The sequence below is a fragment of the Chiloscyllium punctatum genome, chromosome 40, assembly GCF_047496795.1.
Source record: "Chiloscyllium punctatum isolate Juve2018m chromosome 40, sChiPun1.3, whole genome shotgun sequence".
Classification (NCBI taxonomy): domain Eukaryota; kingdom Metazoa; phylum Chordata; class Chondrichthyes; order Orectolobiformes; family Hemiscylliidae; genus Chiloscyllium; species Chiloscyllium punctatum.
The window spans coordinates 11,896,948-11,915,521 of NC_092778.1; the positions used below are offsets into that span (position 1 = coordinate 11,896,948).

General features: G+C 43.9%; 1 protein-coding gene across 2 annotated transcripts in view; it reads left to right on the plus strand.

Moving 5' to 3' along the window:
* Nucleotides 1-18,351, plus strand: part of LOC140464346 (cytochrome P450 3A21-like) — a 51,070-nt gene extending 32,719 nt beyond the window's left edge. Inside the window, exons 9-13 of one of the 2 annotated variants that reach the window (XM_072559298.1) lie at nt 66-147; nt 7,083-7,243; nt 8,775-9,001; nt 11,880-12,042; nt 17,743-18,351. In XM_072559298.1, the coding sequence (XP_072415399.1) occupies nt 66-147; nt 7,083-7,243; nt 8,775-9,001; nt 11,880-12,042; nt 17,743-17,838 (729 nt within the window). In that variant the 3' untranslated portion in view covers nt 17,839-18,351. The remainder of the gene's footprint in view (nt 1-65; nt 148-7,082; nt 7,244-8,774; nt 9,002-11,879; nt 12,043-17,742) is intronic. The other variant, XM_072559299.1, reaches the window with a different exon arrangement.
* Nucleotides 18,352-18,574: the final 223 nt, after the last annotated feature.

The following is an 18,574-nucleotide window of genomic DNA, read 5'->3' on the forward strand; positions in this document are numbered from 1 at the left end:
AGACTAGGAAGTTGCTCCTAAGAAACCTGTTCCTGTGCAGAGCCCTTGCATTGTTTCATTCTCAGGATCGAGTCGATTTTCTGCAGCTGATGGTTGATTCGCAGGTGACCAAGAAGCAGAACGCTGACAGCAAGTTGACAGACAAAGGTATTGTCAGTAAAAAGCTGCTTATTCCCTTCATCATTGTTTCTGTTCCTGAACAAAGAAGAAAGAAAATTTACAGCCCAGGAACAGGCCCTTCAGCCCTCCACGCCTGTGCTGATCCAAATCCAATGTCTAAACCTATTTCCCAATTCCTAAAGACCTGTATCCTTCTGCTTCCCACCTACTCATGCATCTGTCCAGACGTATCTTAACTGAATCTACCGTGCCCGCCTCTACTACCTCTGCTAGCAACACATTCCAGGCACCTACCACCCTCTGTGTGAAGTACTTTCTGTGTGTATCCCCCTTAAAGTTTTGTCCTCTCACCTTGAACATGTGACCTCTTGTTATTGAATCCCTCACTCTGGGAAAAAGCTTACTTCTTTTCACCCTGTCTATACCCTACATGATTTTGTAAACCTCAATCAGGTCCATCCCAATCTCCTTTTTTATAATGAAAACAACCCTAACCTACTCAACCTCTCTTCATAGCTAGCACCTTCTATACCAGAGGTTTATCATCCTCATAAACCTTCTTGCACCCTCTCCAAAGCATCCACATCCTTTTGGTAATGTGGCAAACAGAACTATACGCAGTATTCTAAATGCGGCCGAACCAAAGTGTTGTACAATTTTAACATAACCTGCCAGCTCTTACACTCAATACCCCGTCCGATGCCTTCTTGACCACTGTATCCATCTGTGCAGCCACTTCAGGGTACAATGGATCTGAACTCCCAGATCTCTCTGCTCATCAACTTTTCCCAAGGCTCTTCCGTTTACAATATAGTTCGCTCTCGAATTAGACCTTCCAAAATGCATCATCTCACATTTGCTCGGATTGAACTTCATCTGCCACTTCTCCACCCAACTCTCCAGTCTATCTATATTCTCCTGTATTCTTTGACAGTCCCCTATGCTTTCTGCTACTCCACCAATTATCGTGTCATCTGCAAACTTACTGATCAGACCACCAATGCCCTCTTCCAGATCATTTATATATATATATCACAAACAACAGTGGCCCTAGCACTGATCTGTGTAAAACACCACTGGTCACCTTTCTCAATTTCGAGAACTTCCCTTCAACTACTACTGTGTCTCCTGTTGCTCAACCAGTTCTGTATCCACCTAGCAAGAACACCCTGCACACCATGTGACTTCACTTTCTCCATTATTTTACCATGGGGAACCTTATCAAACTCCTTACTAAAGTCCACGTATATGACGTCTACAGCCCTTCCTTCATCTGTCAACTTGGTCACTTCCTCAAAGAATTCCATTAAGTTGGTAAGGCACAATCTCCCCCACACAAAACCATGTTGCCTATCACTGATAAGCCCATTCTCTTCCAAATCTAAATAGATCCTATCTCTTAGTACCTTCTCCAGCAACTTTCCCACCACTGACATCAGGCTCACTGGTCTGTAGTTGCCTGGAATATCCCTACTACCCTTCTTGAACAGATTAGATTCCCTACAGTGTGGAAACAAGCCCAACAAGTCCACACCGACCCTCTGAAGAGCAACCCACCCAGATCCATTCCCCTACATTTACCCCTGACTAATGCACCTAACACTATGGGCAATTTAGCGTGGTCAATTCACCTAAACTGCCCATCTTTGGACTGTGGGAGGAAACCGGAGCACCCAGAGGAAACCCACGCAGAGACGGGGAGAATGTGCAAACGCCATACAGACAGTTGCCCGAGGCGGGAATTGAACCCGGGTCCCTGGCACTGTGAGGCAGCAATGCTAACCACTGAGCCACCGTGCCGCCCTGCCGAACAGGGGGACAACATTCGCAACTCTCCAGTCTTCCGGCACTTCACCTGTGTTTAAGGATGCTACAAAGATATCTGTCAAAGCCCCAGCTATTTCCTCTCTCGCCTCCCCCAGCAACCTGGGGTTGATCCAATCCAGTCCTGGGGATTTGTCCACCTAAATATCATTTAGCCCACCGAACACATCCTCCCTCCTTATATCAATGTGATCCAGAGTAAACAAACATCTGTCTCTAATCTCAACATTCATATGTCTGTCTCCTCAGTGAACACTAACGTAAGTGTTTGTAGAGGAATAAGACGGTGTTATTTTCTGGGCCTGTAGATTGCGAAGGAGCAAAAATGGCCTTTGCAGTGATATGTACTTCTTGTCAGATGTGGGAGTTTAAAGAGAGTTTAAGGGTAACTGCGGATTATATCTGCCATAAATGCTGTTGGATGCAAATCTTATCAGATCGAGTGGATCGGTTGGAAAGACAAATAGAAGTGATGAGGAATTTGCAACAGCAACAGTATGTGATGGATGGCAGTTATAGAAAGGGGGGAAAGTCTCAGATACAGCCACATAGATGGGTTAACTCCAGGAAGGGTAAGTGAGGTAGGCAGCTAGAGCAGGAGTCTTGTTGTGATATACCCATTTCAAACAGGTATGCTGTTTTGGAAAATGTAGGGGGTGATGGATTCTCAGGGGAACGTAGCACAAACCGCCAAGTTTCTGGTATTGAGACTGGCTCTAATGCAACAAGGGGTACGTCGGCTTCCAAGAGACCAATTGTGTTAGGGGATTCTGTAGTCCGAGGTACAGACAGATGTTTCTGTGGTCAGCAGAGAAAAAGCAGAATGGTGTGTTGTTTCCCTGGTGCCAGGATCAAGGATGTCTCAGAGAGGGTGCAGAATGTTCTCACAGGGGAGAGGGGCAAGCAGGAGGTCATTGTGCACATTGGAACCAACGACATTGGAAGGGAAAAGGTTGAGACTCTGAAGGGAGATTACAGAGAGTTAGGTAGAATTTTAAAAAAGGAGGTCCTCAAGGGTAGTAATATTTGGATTACTCCCAGTGCTACGAGCTAGTGAGGGCAGGAATAGGAGGATAGAGCAGATGAATGCATGGCTGAGGAGCTGGTCTATGGGAGAAGGATTCACATTTTTGGATCATTGGATTCTCTTTTGGGGTAGAAGTGACCTGTACAAGAAGGACGGATTATACCTAAATTGGAAGGGGACTAATATACTGGCAGGAAAATTTGCTAGAACTGCTTGGAAGGATTTAAACTAGTAAGGTGGGGGGGGGGGCGGGGAGACAGGGAGATAGTGAGGAAAGTGATCGATCTGAGGAGGGTACAGCTGAGAACAGAAGTGAGTCAAACAGTCAGGGCAGGCAGGGACAAGGTAGGACTAATAAATTAAACTGCATTTATTTCAATGCAAGGGGCCTAACAGGGAAAGCAGATGAACTCAGGGCATAGTTAGGAACATGGGACTGGGATACCATAGCAATTACGGAAACATGGCACAGGGATGGGCAGGACTGGCAGATGAATGTTCCAGGATACAAATGCTACAGGAAGGATAGAAAGGGAGGCAAAAGAGGAGGGGGAGTTGCGTTTTTGATAAGGGATAGCATGACAGCTGTGCTGAGGGAGGATATTCCCGGAAGTGCATCCAGGGAAGTTATTTGGGTGGAACTGAGAAATAAGAAAGGGATGATCACCTTATTGGGATTGTATTATAGACCCCACCCCCCCCCCCCCCCCCCCCCAATAGTCAGAGGGAAATTGAGAAACAAACTTGTAAGGAGATCTCAGTTATCTGTAAGAATAATAGGGTAGTTATGGTAGGGGATTTTAACTTTCCAAATATCAACTGAGACTGCCATAGTGTTAAAGGTTTAGATGGAGAGGAATTTGTTAAGTGTGTACAAGACAATTTTCTGATTCAGTATGTGGATGTACCTACTAGAGAAGGTGCAAAACTTGACCTACTCTTGGGAAATAAGGCAGGGCAGGTGACTGAGGTGTCAGTGGGGGAGCACTTTGGGGCCAGTGACCATAACTCTATTCGTTTTAAAATAGTGATGGAAAAGGATAGACCAGATCTAAAAGTTGAAGTACTAAATTGGAGAAGGGCCAATTTTGATGGTATTAGGCAAGAACGTTCGAAAGCTGATTGGAGGCAGATGTTCGCAGGTAAAGGGACGGCTGGAAAATGGGAAGCCTTCAGAAATGAGATTACAAAAATCCAGAGAAAGTATATTCCTGTCAGGGTGAAATGGAAGGCTGGTAGGTATAGGGAATGCTGGATGACTAAAGAAATTGAGGGTTTGGTTAAGAAAAAGAAGGAAGCATATGTCAGGTATAGACAGGATAGATCGAGTGAATCCTTAGAAGAGTATAAAGAAAGTAGGAGTATACTTAAGAGGGAAATCAGGAGGGCAAAACGGGGACATGAGATAATTTTGGCAAATAGATTTAAGGAGAATCCAAAGGGGTTTTACAAATACATTAAGGACAAAAGGGTAACTAGGGAGAGAATAGGCCCCCTCAAGGATCAGCAAGGCGGCCTTTGTGTGGAGCCACAGAAAATGGGGGAGGTACTAAATGAATATTTTGCATCAGTTTTTACTGTGGAAAAGGATATGAAAGATATAGACTGTAGGGAAATAGATGGTGACATCTTGCAAAATGTCCAGATTACAGAGGAGGAAGTGCTGGATGTCTTGAAACGGTTAAAAGTGGATAAATCCCCAGGACCTGATCAGGTGTACACGAGAACTCTGTGGGAAGCTAGAGAAGTGATTGCTGGGCCTCTTGCTGAGATATTTGTATCATCGATAGTCACAGGTGAGGTGCCGGAAGACTGGAGGTTGGCAAACGTGGTGCCACTGTTTGAGAAGGATGGTAAAGACAAGCCAGGGAACTATAGACCAGTGAGCCTGACCTCAGTGGTGGGCAAGTTGTTGGAGGGAATCCTGAGGGACAGGATGTACATGTATTTGGAAAGGCAAGGACTGAATTGGGATAGTCAGCATGGCTTTGTGCGTGGGAAATCATGTCTCACAAACTTGATTGAGGTTTTTGATGAAGTAACAAAGAAGATTGATGAGGGCAGAGCAGTAAATGTGATCTATATGGACTTCAGTAAGGCGTTCGACAAGGTTCCCCATGGGAGACTGATTAGCAAGGTTAGATCTCACGGAATACAGGGAGAACTAGCCATTTGGACACAGAACTGGCTCAAAGGTAGAAGACAGAGGGTGGTGGTGGAGGGTTGTTTTTCAGACTGAAGACCTGTGACCAGTGGAGTGCCACAAGGATCGGTGCTGGGCCCTCTACTTTTTGTCATTTACATAAATGATTTGGATGCGAGCATAAGAGGTACAGTTAGTATGTTTGCAGATGACACCAAAATTGGAGGTGTAGTGTACAGCAAATGGGTTACCTCAGATTACAACAGGATCTGGACCAGATGGGCCAATGGGCAGAGAAGTGGCAGATGGAGTTTAATTCAGATAAATGCAAGGTGCTGCATTTTGGGAAAGCAAATCTTAGCAGAACTTATACACTTAATGGTAAGGTCCTAGGGAGTGTTGCTGAATAAAGAGACCTTGGAGTGTAGGTTCATAGTTCCTTGAAAGTGGAGTCGCAGGTAGATAGGATAGTGAAGAAGGCGTTTGGTATGCTTTCCTTTATTGGTCAGAGTATTGAGTACAGGAGTTGGGAGGTCATGTTGCGGCTATACAGGACATTGGTTAGGCCACTGTTGGGATATTGCGTGCAATTCTGGTCTCCTTCCTATTGGAAAGATGTTGTGAAACTTTAAAGGGTTCAGAAAAGATTGACAAGGATGTTGCCAGGGTTGGAGGATCTGAGCTACAGGGAGAGGCTGAACAGGCTGGGGCTGTTTTCCCTGGAGCGTCGGAGGCTGAGGGATGACCTTATAGAGGTTTACAAAATTATGAGGGGCATGAATAGGATAAATAGACAATGTCTTTTCCCTGGGGTGGGGGAGTCCAGAATGAGAGGGCATAGGTTTAGGGTGAGAGGGGAAAGATATAAAAGAGACCTGAGGGGAAAATCTTTCACGCAGAGGGTGGTACATGTATGGAATGAGCTGCCAGAGGATGTGGTGGAGGCTGGTACAATTGCAACATTTAAGAGGCATTTGGAGGGGTATATGAATACGAAGGGTTTGGAGGGATATGGGCCGGGTGCTGGCAGGTAGGACTAGATTGGGTTGGGATATCTGGTCGGCATGAACGGGTTGGACCGAAGGGTCTGATTCCATGCTGTACATCTCTAAGACTCTAAAGTCATCATTGAGACTCTCACCGATTTTCTCAGGTTCGACACACAACCTTCCTGCCTTATTCTTTAGTGGACCAACCCTTTCTTTAGTTACCCTCTTGCTGCTTATATATGAATAAAGAGGATTTAGCCCGCTTTATTCCTCGTTTAAGATTGGTCCTACTCCCCTGATCGTGCCTTACCAACTTAATAGAGTTCTTTGAGGAAGTGACCAAGTTGATAGATGAAGGAAGGGCTGTAGATAGATATCACATATACATGGAATTTAGTAAGGCGTTTGAAATGAATGCTTCATGTTTAGTTTGTTTTTTGTTTATCATTTTCTGGTGTCCTTGTTTAACTACCTGGCTGACTGTTCAGGCACCTGTTCCCAGCTCCTTTAAATACTCTGAGGTTCTGAGTCAACCCTCTGGAAGCCATATGTTTTAAATTTCCTCCTTTACATTTACCCCCTTATTCAAAAAGGGATGGAGACAAGAAAAAAAAATTATGCCAGTCAGGTTAACATATTTTTCCCCAAGTGACAGACATTAGACTGTTATCCCTTGCTGGGATTTTTTTGCTTATTACCAAGGTAGGAATTGCCCACTCAGTGATTCCACACAATTATGAGCCTGAGCTCAGTTGCTGTACAGTGCAGGGAAATCTAAACACGTTATTGTTCTTGGATCTTATTCAATACTAAATGGTCTTAAAATATTTCTATTGAAAACACAACATTTGGAGTTATTGTTCTTGTACTTTATCCAGTAGAAAAAGTTCTTAAAGTATTAGTGTAGAAAACCCATCATTTGCATTTGCTCAGTTGTAAAGTGGAGTTTTTGATAGTTTCTGGTTCTGATTCTCTGCAGCTCTGACTGACACAGAGATTTTGGCGCAGGCTTTGACCTTCATCTTTGCTGGGTACGAAACCAGTGGTACTACATTAGCATTTGCTGCGTATAATCTGGCGATGTACCCCGATGTACAGAAGAAATTGCAGCAGGAAATAGATGAGACTTTCTCTAACAAGGTTAGTACCTGAGAAAAGACAGGAGAGAACTTGAATTTTTGTCGTACCTTTCCTGCCCTCGAGATATCTTCTATCCCATTTTACAGCAAATTTATGAATTCCAGTTACTTTTGCAATGTCAAGAAATTGGCAGCCAGTTTGGACAACAATGTGAATCAACAGTCAGATATTTGTGAGAACTTCCTTGCTGTTCAAAAATCTGATGTGTGCAACTGAATTTTCCCAGCCTCTGAACAGTGCAGGCAATGACAAGTCAAAAAGAAGGCTTTCAATATTGAGGGGTGTAAATTTCAAACTTTCCATCAGGTTTTTATGCGACCAGTTGCTTCTAAGGCTCCACTTGGATCTTTCTGGGATCTCTTAATCCTCCAACCACAAATGAATCAAGGTTGTTCCTGAGGAAACTTTGTGCCAGATCAGACTGCTTCACATTTCTCCCATGAAAAGGTCAGTGCTGCAGCCTGGGTTGTAGGCTTTGCAAACATAGCTGGCTTCCCCCAGATGCAAGATGCTACATGCATATGGTCATATCAAAATGTAATTGACTTCATTAACATCCATCAATTTATGCCTATATCCATAAAATCACATGTTCCTGTCTTAATTTCAAGGGCTGGATGCTTTACAAGGACAGTTACTAGGAGACGAGGGCTACCCTCTGCAAGCCCTTGACTGAGTCTGAGCATAGCTACAACTACTGACGAAAGGTGTTCTTTCTGAATTCCCAACTGGATTTGCTCATGACAATCTTGTACTTGTGATCCCATATATGGCCTCCCTCAAGTGGGTAACATTTTCCACTGATATAAAATGATCAAATATTTAACTTCCTCTATGACAAAATATTTTAAATTCTTATCACAACACAATGCATCTTGCATCTGGGGGAAGCCAGCTATGTTGACAAAGCCTACAACCCAGGCTGCAGCGCTGACCTTTTCATGGGAGAACTGTGAAGCAGTCTGATCTGGCACAAAGTTTCCTCAGTAACAACCTTGAATCATTTGTGGTTGGAGGATTAAGAGATCCCAGAAAGATCCAAGTGGAGCCTTAGAAGCAACCGGTCGCATAAAAACCTGATGACCGCTGGGATAGAATGGTCACCCTCACTAAGAGGAAACAGTGGCATAATGGTACTAACATTGAACTAATGATCTAGAGATTTAATCATTCAGAGGCATGGATAGATATCACATGGAAACAACCAGTGCTATTTAGATGCCACTAATACGTCTGGAAAATAAATCTAACCTCTGTAACAGCAACTATCATCAATTGTTATTTTAATTAAAAATCTGGTTCACTAATGTCCCTTACAGAAAGAAATTTTGCTCTTCCTATTTGGTCTGTCCACTCACCATAATGTGGGTGAGTCTCTACTCCCCTCTGAAATGGTTTTGTAAGCCATTCGATTCAACAGTAATTGGGGGTGTGCAACAAATTCTAGCTTTGCCTTTAAACACCTTTCTCTCATAAATGATCAAAACTAAAGCTTCTTGTTAATTGGTAAAAATGTTCTTATCATACAAAGGCTCCTCCCACATACGATGGAGTGATGCAGTTGGAATATATGGACATGGTGATATCTGAAACCCTACGAATGTTCCCCCCTGCCCCCCGTCTTGACAGAGTGTGCAAGAAAGATGTCCAGCTCAATGGGATAACTATTCCAAAGGGGACTATCGTCATGGTTCCTTCCTACGTCCTGCACCGTGATCCAGACTACTGGCAGGAGCCTGAAGAGTTTAGACCTGAAAGGTATGGAGTAAAGATTTACATTTTCACTTTTCCTGCATAACGCAAAGAATCCCAAAGCTTTTGAATTTGATGATGAAGCAGCTTCTGATGCATTTGAGAATTTGTCATCTCATTGTGAAACTGCAAGAAAACGCTGTGCTGATTATTGCCCTGTGCCCTGGTCTGTAGAGCTAAGTTTAAGCCCATCAGTGAAGATCTGGTCATTCGGGTGAATATCCATCTTGTCAGTCAGCATATAGTATATGCCTCACCCATCAGAGATTCACCAGTACTAAGCAGGATAATGTCATGAGACACACACTCACACCGGACTTCCAGCAAGAAAAGTGGTCAGAAGCAGACACCCCCGATGATGATTTATTAATTATAATCCACTGCGATTTAGTGTTACAACTCTATCACTACTCTGCAACCAACCTAACACTGCACTGAGCGGTCACACATACTGATCTTTGCTGTAAAGTAGATGAGAAGCTGAATTATTCAGGACTTCTGGATATTGTTTATCTGAATCTGTCATCTGGTTGGACATTTATCTACACGTGCAAAAGCCCTTTGAATTGTTGGAAATGGTATATTTCTCCAGCTTAGGAAGAACTACATATAACTCAAAATGGATTTACCACATCGGGATAACCGGTTGTGATAGCTTGGATATCAGAACAGACCACTTCTGTAATGATAGTAATAAGGTTAAAAACAATGACTGCAGATGCTGAAAACCAAATACTGGATTAGTGGTGCTGGAAGAGCACAGCAGTTCAGGCAGCATCCAACGAGCAGTAAAATCGACGTTTCGGGCAAAAGCCTTTCATCAGGAATAAAGGCAGTGAGCCTGAAGCGTGGAGAGATAAGCTAGAGGAGGGTGGGGGTGGGGAGAGAGTAGCATAGAGTACAATGGGTGAGTGGGGGAGGAGATGAAGGTGATAGGTAAAGGAGGAGAGGGTGGAGTGGATAGGTGGAAAAGAAGATAGGCAGGTCGGACAAGTCCGGACAAGTCAAGGAGACAGTTACTGAGCTGGAAGTTTGAAACTAGGATGAGGTGGGGGAAGGGGAAATGAGGAAGCTGTTGAAGTCCACCATGATGCCCTGGGGTTGAAGTGTTCCGAGGCGGAAGATGAGGCGTTCTTCCTCCAGGCGTCTGGTGGTGAGGGAGCGGCGGTGAAGGAGGTCCAGGACCTCCATGTCCTCGGCAGAGTGGGAGGGGGAGTTGAAATGTTGGGCCACGGGGCGGTTTGGTTGATTGGTGCGGGTGTCTCGGAGATGTTCCCTAAAGCGCTCTGCTAGGAGGCGCCCAGTCTCCCCAATGTAGAGGAGACCACATCGGGAGCAACGGATACAATAAATGATATTAGTGGATGTGCAGGTGAAACTGTGATGGATGTGGAAGGCTCCTTTAGGGCCTTGGATAGAGGTGAGGGAGGAGGTGTGGGCACAGGTTTTACAGTTCCTGCGGTGGCAGGGGAAAGTGCCAGAATGGGAGGGTGGGTCGTAGGGGCGTGTGGACCTGACCAGGTAGTCACAGAGGGAACGGTCTTTGCGGAAGGCTGAAAGGGGTGGGGAGGGAAATATATCCCTGGTGGTGCGGTCTTTTTGGAGGTGGCGGAAATGTCGGTGGATGATTTGGTTGATGCGAAGGTTTGTAGGGTGGAAGGTGAGCACCAGGGGCGTTCTGTCCTTGTTACTGTTGGAGGGGTGGGGTCTGAGGGCGGAGGTGCGGGATGTGGACGAGATGCGTTGGAGGGCATCTTTAACCACGTGGGAAGGGAAATTGCGGTCTCTAAAGAAGGAGGCCATCTGGTGTGTTCTATGGTGGAACTGGTCCTCCTGGGAGCAGATACGGCAGAGGCGGAGAAATTGGGAATACGGGTTGGCATTTTTGCAAGAGTAATAACACAAACCATGGCTAAAACACATTGAGATGGATGAGCCACTTCTTGAACTGCTGCATCCATCATGTAACATGAAGCTAGACCAGGAAAGAATTGTAGATCTTTTTTCCTTTATGAACGTTGTCGTAAAAAAAATTGGTTGACCAATATAGTGCTTCCATGATCATCATTATAGAAAATAACCTTTTTACTCTCTGTGCATTCATTGATTTAAATTCCCCAGTTGAAATGCTGGGACTTGAACTTGCTTCTCTGGAGTGATATCCTGGTGCTCTAGTATCAGTGTTACTGTTCACCTTCTGTGATCTAAATGGGAGGTACTTTAGCCTCAGTAGGTGAATTGGGATGGGCCAAACAACTGTGTGCTCACCTCCATCTTGTGACCAGTGGTGGTATTTGAATTCCTACAGACAACCTTCCTTTTAAATCATCTTTTCTGAGGGTCCCTTAGATGCTTCTTGATGTCTCAGGGAACCGGATGATGAAGAAAATTGGAGCACTGGACCAGAGATACAAAAATATTTTGACTGAAAATTTGTATCACCTGAAAATCAATGCAATGTTCGAAAGGAGAAGACTTCATTTTAGGCTCATTATTTCAATCCATTATAAATGTTAGGCTACTGTCAGACTCAGAGACCCAACACAGTATTTAGCACATTCTGTACCAATCAGTGTTCACTGACATGCAACATGATAATTACCATTCTGAATGGATCTGTTCACCGCTAGTGTTCAATGTGGAGAGGATCCAGATTGGCTATCATCCACAGTTCTCCACAGTTGATTAGTCTGACTACATCCAATAGTCGTAACTTACACATCAAGAGTGACACGCGAAGCCTGTGAAACACCAACTTGAAATCTCAGTAAGCGAAGGAGTCCTTGAACAAGACCGTAGCTTCTTACAGTCGTCTTCTCTACCTATCCAGTTAGAAAATTTTGCAAAGATGTCATTCACTAGTTTTGTGTCTCAATATAATTAGATTCAGTGAAGAGAATAAGGAGTCTCGGGATCCTTACACCTTCTTACCATTTGGAGTGGGCCCTCGGAATTGCATTGGGATGCGATTTGCTCAACTGGCAATGAAGATGGCACTCACTTCTGTCTTACAACACGTGACCATTGTGCCTTGTGAAGAGACAATGGTAGGAATTATTTTTTATTGAGAAAGACTTTTATTTTTTACAAAATTACAAAAGAGATAGTATAACAATCTTATGGTACAACAACAATAACAATAAACTAACTAGCACTCTATTTTACAAAACAAATCAAAAATACCAAAAAACATCTTCCCATACTGCAATTCAGTAAACAATTAGACATTATAAGCTAAATTAAATTGGGTGGAATTGAGCTAAACTAACTTAAATTACTCAGCGGCACCCCACCAAAGCTCCCATCATCGGGAGTATCAATTAACATACCCATATTTATTCGGGATTCTTCCTCTCAGGGTCCCTGGCCTGCCAAATACAATCTTTGTGGCTGTACAAAGGCCCTAATCAATATGGTTGATAAATCTGCATTGATGTGATTCAAAGAGGGTTGCCAAGTCTTGTTAAAAAGTTCCGTTTTCTGGTGGATGTTTAGGGGAACATGCTCCATCACTAACCTATGCCATTCTGACAGCCCCGGGGGATTTTCCGAGATCCAGCTCATCAGAATGTTCTTCCTCATGCAATATGTAAGAATGTGAAACAGTTTATTCCCATCGAGGGAAGGCAGACTCGGCAATTCCAGAGGGAGGGTTACCAGATCTCCCTTAATCTCCGTCCCCAAGATCTCTTCCAGCACATTTGCTAAAGCGTCCCAATATCTACAAATCTTATGGCACAACCACAAGCAGTGTGTGAGAGTACCAATGTCGGTTTTACATTGGAGATGCTTCTTTTTGAAATTTTGCTAGCCACTCTAGGCTAGATGGTCCTTCAGTTGCATGGCCTGCATTTTATTACAAATCAAAATCTTTTTCACATTCTCCCAGATATCCTCCCTCCCTTCTTGATGAGATTTCTGCTCCCAATTCTTGATTCCAGATTCTGTACGGCCTTTCAATATCTTCTGAGCCATCCCCTCCCTTTAAATGATAGAGGGTACTAATCGAGAGAGTGCCCATGGACATCTCCCCCTCCCATTCCCTTTGGAAGCTGCATCTTAGCAAACTTCGGGTGCCTTTGGTGCCAAATGAAAGATCCAAATCAACTATTAAGTCTCCTTAGCGCTTGCCTAGGTAGCAGTAAAGGGAGCATTCATATGGGGTATAATAGGCAAGGAAGAACATTCATTTTGGTCAGAGCTGTTCAATCCAACCAGGATATTGGTAGCACCTCCCAACGTTGAAGGTACTGTCTTATATTCTCCAGCAATTATATAAATTTAATTTCTTACAGTGGTGAAAGGCCGGGGGGGGCGGTAAATGAAAATACCTAAGTATAGAAACCTCCCTGTGACCACCTAAAAGGAAATTGAGTTCCATTTTCAAGGTCAGGTACTCTCACAAGACCCCCCCATAGGCATGGACTCCGATTTCATCAAAATCATTTTATACTCCAAAAAAGAACCAAACAAATTAATATTTTGTATAAACAGAGCACAGATGTTGTCAGGTTAGCCAAAAAGAGAAGAACATCATCTGCATAGAGAGGGATTTTATGCTCTGCTATTCCCACTCCTGGGGCAACTATTTTGGGGTCTTTCCAAATAGTCTCTGCCAGTGGTTCAATCACTAAAGTGAACAGCAGCGGCGAAAGGGGGCATCCTTGTCAGCTGCCTCTCCCAATACTAAAACTGTCTGATTTTATGGTATTCGTGAGAACCGTTGCCGTGGGATCACTATACAACACTGACACCCACCTGGTGAAGACTTCCCCCCCCCACCCCCAGACCAAACCATTCCAAAACATAAAAAAAAGTACAGCCACTCCAACTGATCAAACGCTTTTGCCGTACCTAGGGAGACTACCAAGCCGAGGATCAATCTTTGCTGGCACACCTGGACCATATTCAACACCCTTCTGATGTTGTTAGTGGAGCTGCAGCCCATAATGAAACTGTATGGTCCTCCTTTACAATAGAGGGCAATACCTTCTCCAACCTCAATGCTAACATTTTAGACAGAATTTTAAAATCCACATTTAGCAGCGAGATGGATCTATACGAGGCGCAGTCCTCAGGATCTTGCCCTGTCTTAAGAATAAAAGAAATATTACCTTCTCTGAGAGAGGGTGGGAGGCAGTCCTGACTGTACAAATGGTTATACATGCCTAACATTGGCTCGGCCAACATGTTTATAAACTCCGTATAAGACTTGCTTGGGAATCCAAGGTCCAGGTTCTCAAAAAAGGACTCCATCTTTACCACCCCATCCTCACAGCCCTCCATTCAGTATAACTCTGCATAAAATTTCCTCAGTGATCTTTGTGGACTCACGAGTGGGAGTACCTGTATCCTCTCTAATGGATGTGATGGATTGAGGAGGACTCTTCTTCCTAGCCAGATGTGTCAAGTATCTACCTGGCTTATCACCATGCTCAAATAGTCTTTGCTTTGCAAAGGAGAACTCTCTCTTTGCTGTCTGGGTGAGCACGGAGTTCAAAGCAGCCCGGAGATCTGTAATTCACTGTAACTTAGTCACAGACAATCTGTCATAATATGCCATCTTGGCTGCCTTCAACCGGGCCTCAAATATACACTGTTGCTGACCCCTCGGTCATCTTCCAGGTCGCTGAGTGTGAGATAATTATACCCCTTAAATAGGCCTTGGCTGTCTCCCAGAACACCGATGGGTTACTGGTTGCACCTGAATTAATGTCCCAAAAAGTCTTACACTCCCTTGTGAAATACTCAATGAACTTACTGTCTTTCAAGAGAAAAGAATCCATGCGCCAATGCCATGTATCTATCCCGTTACACCTGATCTCAACCTCCAAATATACTGCCGCATGATCCAAAATGGCTATGTTACCAATCTTACAGGTTAGTACCGAATCCAGAAAAGTCGCCGGGGCAATGAACATATCAATCCTTGTGTGGCACTTGTGCAGGTTGGAGAAGAAAGTAAAATCCCTTCCCTCAAGGTGATAATATTTCCATATATCCACCAACCCCAACTCCCCACATAGGTCCACCAACTGTTTGGATTGCAGGGAGATGCCCAAAAGACCCCCTGGCATCCTATCCACCTTGGGATCCATAAGACAGTTGAAGTCTCCCCCTCTAATCTTGTGGCGCACTCCAAGGGCCATCAGTCTGGAAAATGAATCAGTTAAAAATTTGAAGGGGTGTACCAAGGAGCAGTAGATGTTTAAAATGCCATACTCCTCCCCATTATTAGGGCTTTGAGGATCACAAATCACCCATGCTCGTCCTTAATTTGGTCTATCAACTGGACTGGTAGATTCCTCTGTATTAGGATAGTCACTCCTCGAGAAAAACATCTGACCAAACCCTCCTGCTGTAACTTTAGATGCTCCTTATCATCTAAGTGTGTTTCTTGTAACAGAGCAACATTAACCCTCTGTCTTCTTTCTGAGACTCGAGAGCACTTTCTTTCTTGTAACTGGTGAGTGACCCCCCTTTATGTTCCAGGTGCACCATCTAAATGAACAGCTAGCCATTTGTGGGTGGCACCGTGGCTCAGTGGTTAGAACTGCTGCCTCACAGCACCAGGGACCCGGGTTCAATTCCTGTAGGGTCTGTGTGAAGTTTGCACAATCTCCCCATGTCTACGTGGGTTACCTCTGGGTGCTCTGGTTTCTTCCCACAGTCCAGAGATGTGCAGATTAGGTGAATTGGCCATGCTAAATTACCCATAGTGTTAGGTGAAGGGGTAAATGTAGGGGAATGGGTCTGGATGGGTTGCTCTTCAGAGGGTCAGTGTGGACTTGTTGGGTCAAAGGGCCTGTTTCCACACTGTAAGTTATCTATCTATCCTATCTAACCGGTGAGTGACTCCCCTTTATGTTCTAAATGAGCAACTAGCCATAACCATCTAAAGTGGCCTGTGACACCCCTGAGAGGAAGATCCCTACTCATAATGCACCGAGTGGAGACAACAAAAGATGCAAAAAATCTAAAAAATACAACTACAAACATTACCAAAGCAAAATTTCTAATAACTACTCCTAAAATAAACAAAAGACAGGGGGCACTTAGCCTACCCACTAACACCTCTATGGCTCCTTCTGGCTGAAGCCGTGCCCCAAACCCAGGCAAGACAGAAACAAAGAAAACATATATCTTATACACACGGAAATTAAAAGTGGACATCCAACCCATGCCACCCATACGTCGACCCCACTTGTAATCAATAACAGAAATGACCACCCTAACCAAAAAAAAGAGATAAAAGAGACTATCAAAAATAACAAGAAAGAAAAAGAAGAAATAACCCCACATATTACAGGAACAAAGCCAGGCAAACAAAGTAAACAACAGAAAGAGAATAAAGGAAACACTATTGTCCATAATATTTGACCCAACCAGACTATTTTACAGTATCTAGGGAGTCCTTTGCCCTCTCTGCTGAATCAAATTTATGCACGGATCCTCCATGGCTGAAGTGCAACACTGCCGGGTACCTTACAAAGTATTGAATGTTCAATTCTCTCAGCCTCTTCTTTACTTCATCATGAGATTTCCCCTTCCAGATCACAGCCCCAGAAAAGTCCTGAAAAAGCATGATTTTCAACCCCTTGTAGATCAGGGCCTGTTGATCTTTCCCAACATTCTGGAAGCTTCCGCAACCTTTTGTTTATCTCTATAACACTGCAATCGCGCTAGGACTGGGCAGGAGTGCTGGTCCGATCCAGGCCTGCGCACCACAATCTGGTGAGACCGGTCATATCCCGCCCTATTCAGCTCCCAGACCCAGGAGCTGCAGGAGCCATTGCTCCAGGAAGCTGACCAGTTGATCTCCCTCCTCTTGTTCTGGCAACTCGATAATGCAGATATTTTTTCTCCAACCTTGATTCTCGAGGTTATTGATCTGCTCGATCAAGGCCCACACCTGTTTTTCCAGGGCCTGAATCCACCCCAGTGCGGTTCGCTGTTCCAACTCCTCCACACACTGGGCAAGATGTTAGATCTCCTGCTTATGCTTTTATGGCATGGCCAAGGTCAGTTCAAGTCTGGTCCGTGACTCCTCCAGTGCTGATTCAATCTTCTCTGAGTTTGTCAGACTCCGAGACCAAACTGTGCTGCTCAGGTAAGTTCAAAGGCACCTCCGCGAGAGACAGCGTTGCGCTGCAGGGGGGTGCCCTGCATGTTGCGATCCATTTGGACCTTTTCCTTTAGTCGTCTACCCTAATCATTCAAAATGATATTTAGAGAATCTGGGGACTTTACATTGTCGATTTTTACAAAAAAGTAAAGGGAGGGTGAAAGCATCACTTTGCCTGGATTGTGGTGTGGAGCTCAGCAAGGCAGACCTGTTAAATTGCTGCCATCTTGAATCCCTCCCAAAGGTGCGAATTTAACCATTTCATTTCAGTGAATATTGAGGAATGGGAATAGTAGGATAAACCGAAGCATCTATTACTGTAATCAACTGTGATGAGTGATTCAAGCACACAGTTGGCACAAAGATCATGAAGCAGGAATTCAGACTTCCACTGGCACTGAATTTTTAAAACTTTGAAATTAAGACTAAAGCAGAAAACCGAATTTACATTGGACTGAACCTGTAGCTCACATCTTGGTTGCAGAATCATTTTGTCTCTTCCCTCCCTTCTCTTGACAAAGGCACCCTTTCATTCTGAAAGAGGACACTGTGTACCTACTTCAAGCCATGTTACATAAATTTTCCTGTTGGTCATGTATTAACTTTGCTTTTTCTATTCCAGATTCCATTAGAACTAGATGTGACTGGAATCATGCAGCCTAAAAAGCCGATAATCCTGAAATTTGTGCCACGGTTGAATGCTGATTCAAAGGATTAAACAACTTGCCTGACGATGCTGACTCTTTTTAAAGGATTATCTTCACCTGCTTTTTTTTTAAAGAGGTTGTAAAGCAGAGGCGCCAAGTAGTCCATCAGAAGCACTGGAGTAAACAGCTTGTGAGGCCTTGGGATTTTTTAACTGCCTGAATGGGTGTGGCTATCTCGTAGGGATCAGGATTTCTGAGTTTTTTTCTTCAACAGTCGGAAGCTATTTGGGATCTCAAAAGAGTTGGAAGCTTCACTGAATGTCTTCTGGCTGCTACACTCTCTAAATTTTCTCTTGATGTTTCTTACTCCTGGATTGGAGAACTGCATGTAAGAATCTGTGTCTGAATTGCCTTTTTGCCAAGGGGTTTATTTATGTGATGTTAATATATTGGAACAGTTAATTAGTCCTAGGTACTTAATCTTTTATTTGCTTTAAGTTTTCCAATGGTTAACTGATGATAAATTCCTCTCCCTTTTGTTTGTACTTTAACTATAGTGTTTTAATAAATGGTGTTTTGCTTAACGTCAAGTAGTTTGACCAGTTACATCACGTCTAGAACATACACTTCACCTCTACCTTTTAAATAAGAAAAAGTTAGTGTCTGGGCTACCGTCCTAAAATAGTTTGATGGAGGACTGGTCTGGTCCATAACAAGCTGGGGCTCTTGTTGGATCAAAATCTCAATCCAAGTTGGGTTTAGGATTATTGGGTTCAAAGGCAGTAGCTGGTAGGTGTTAGTGTCTTG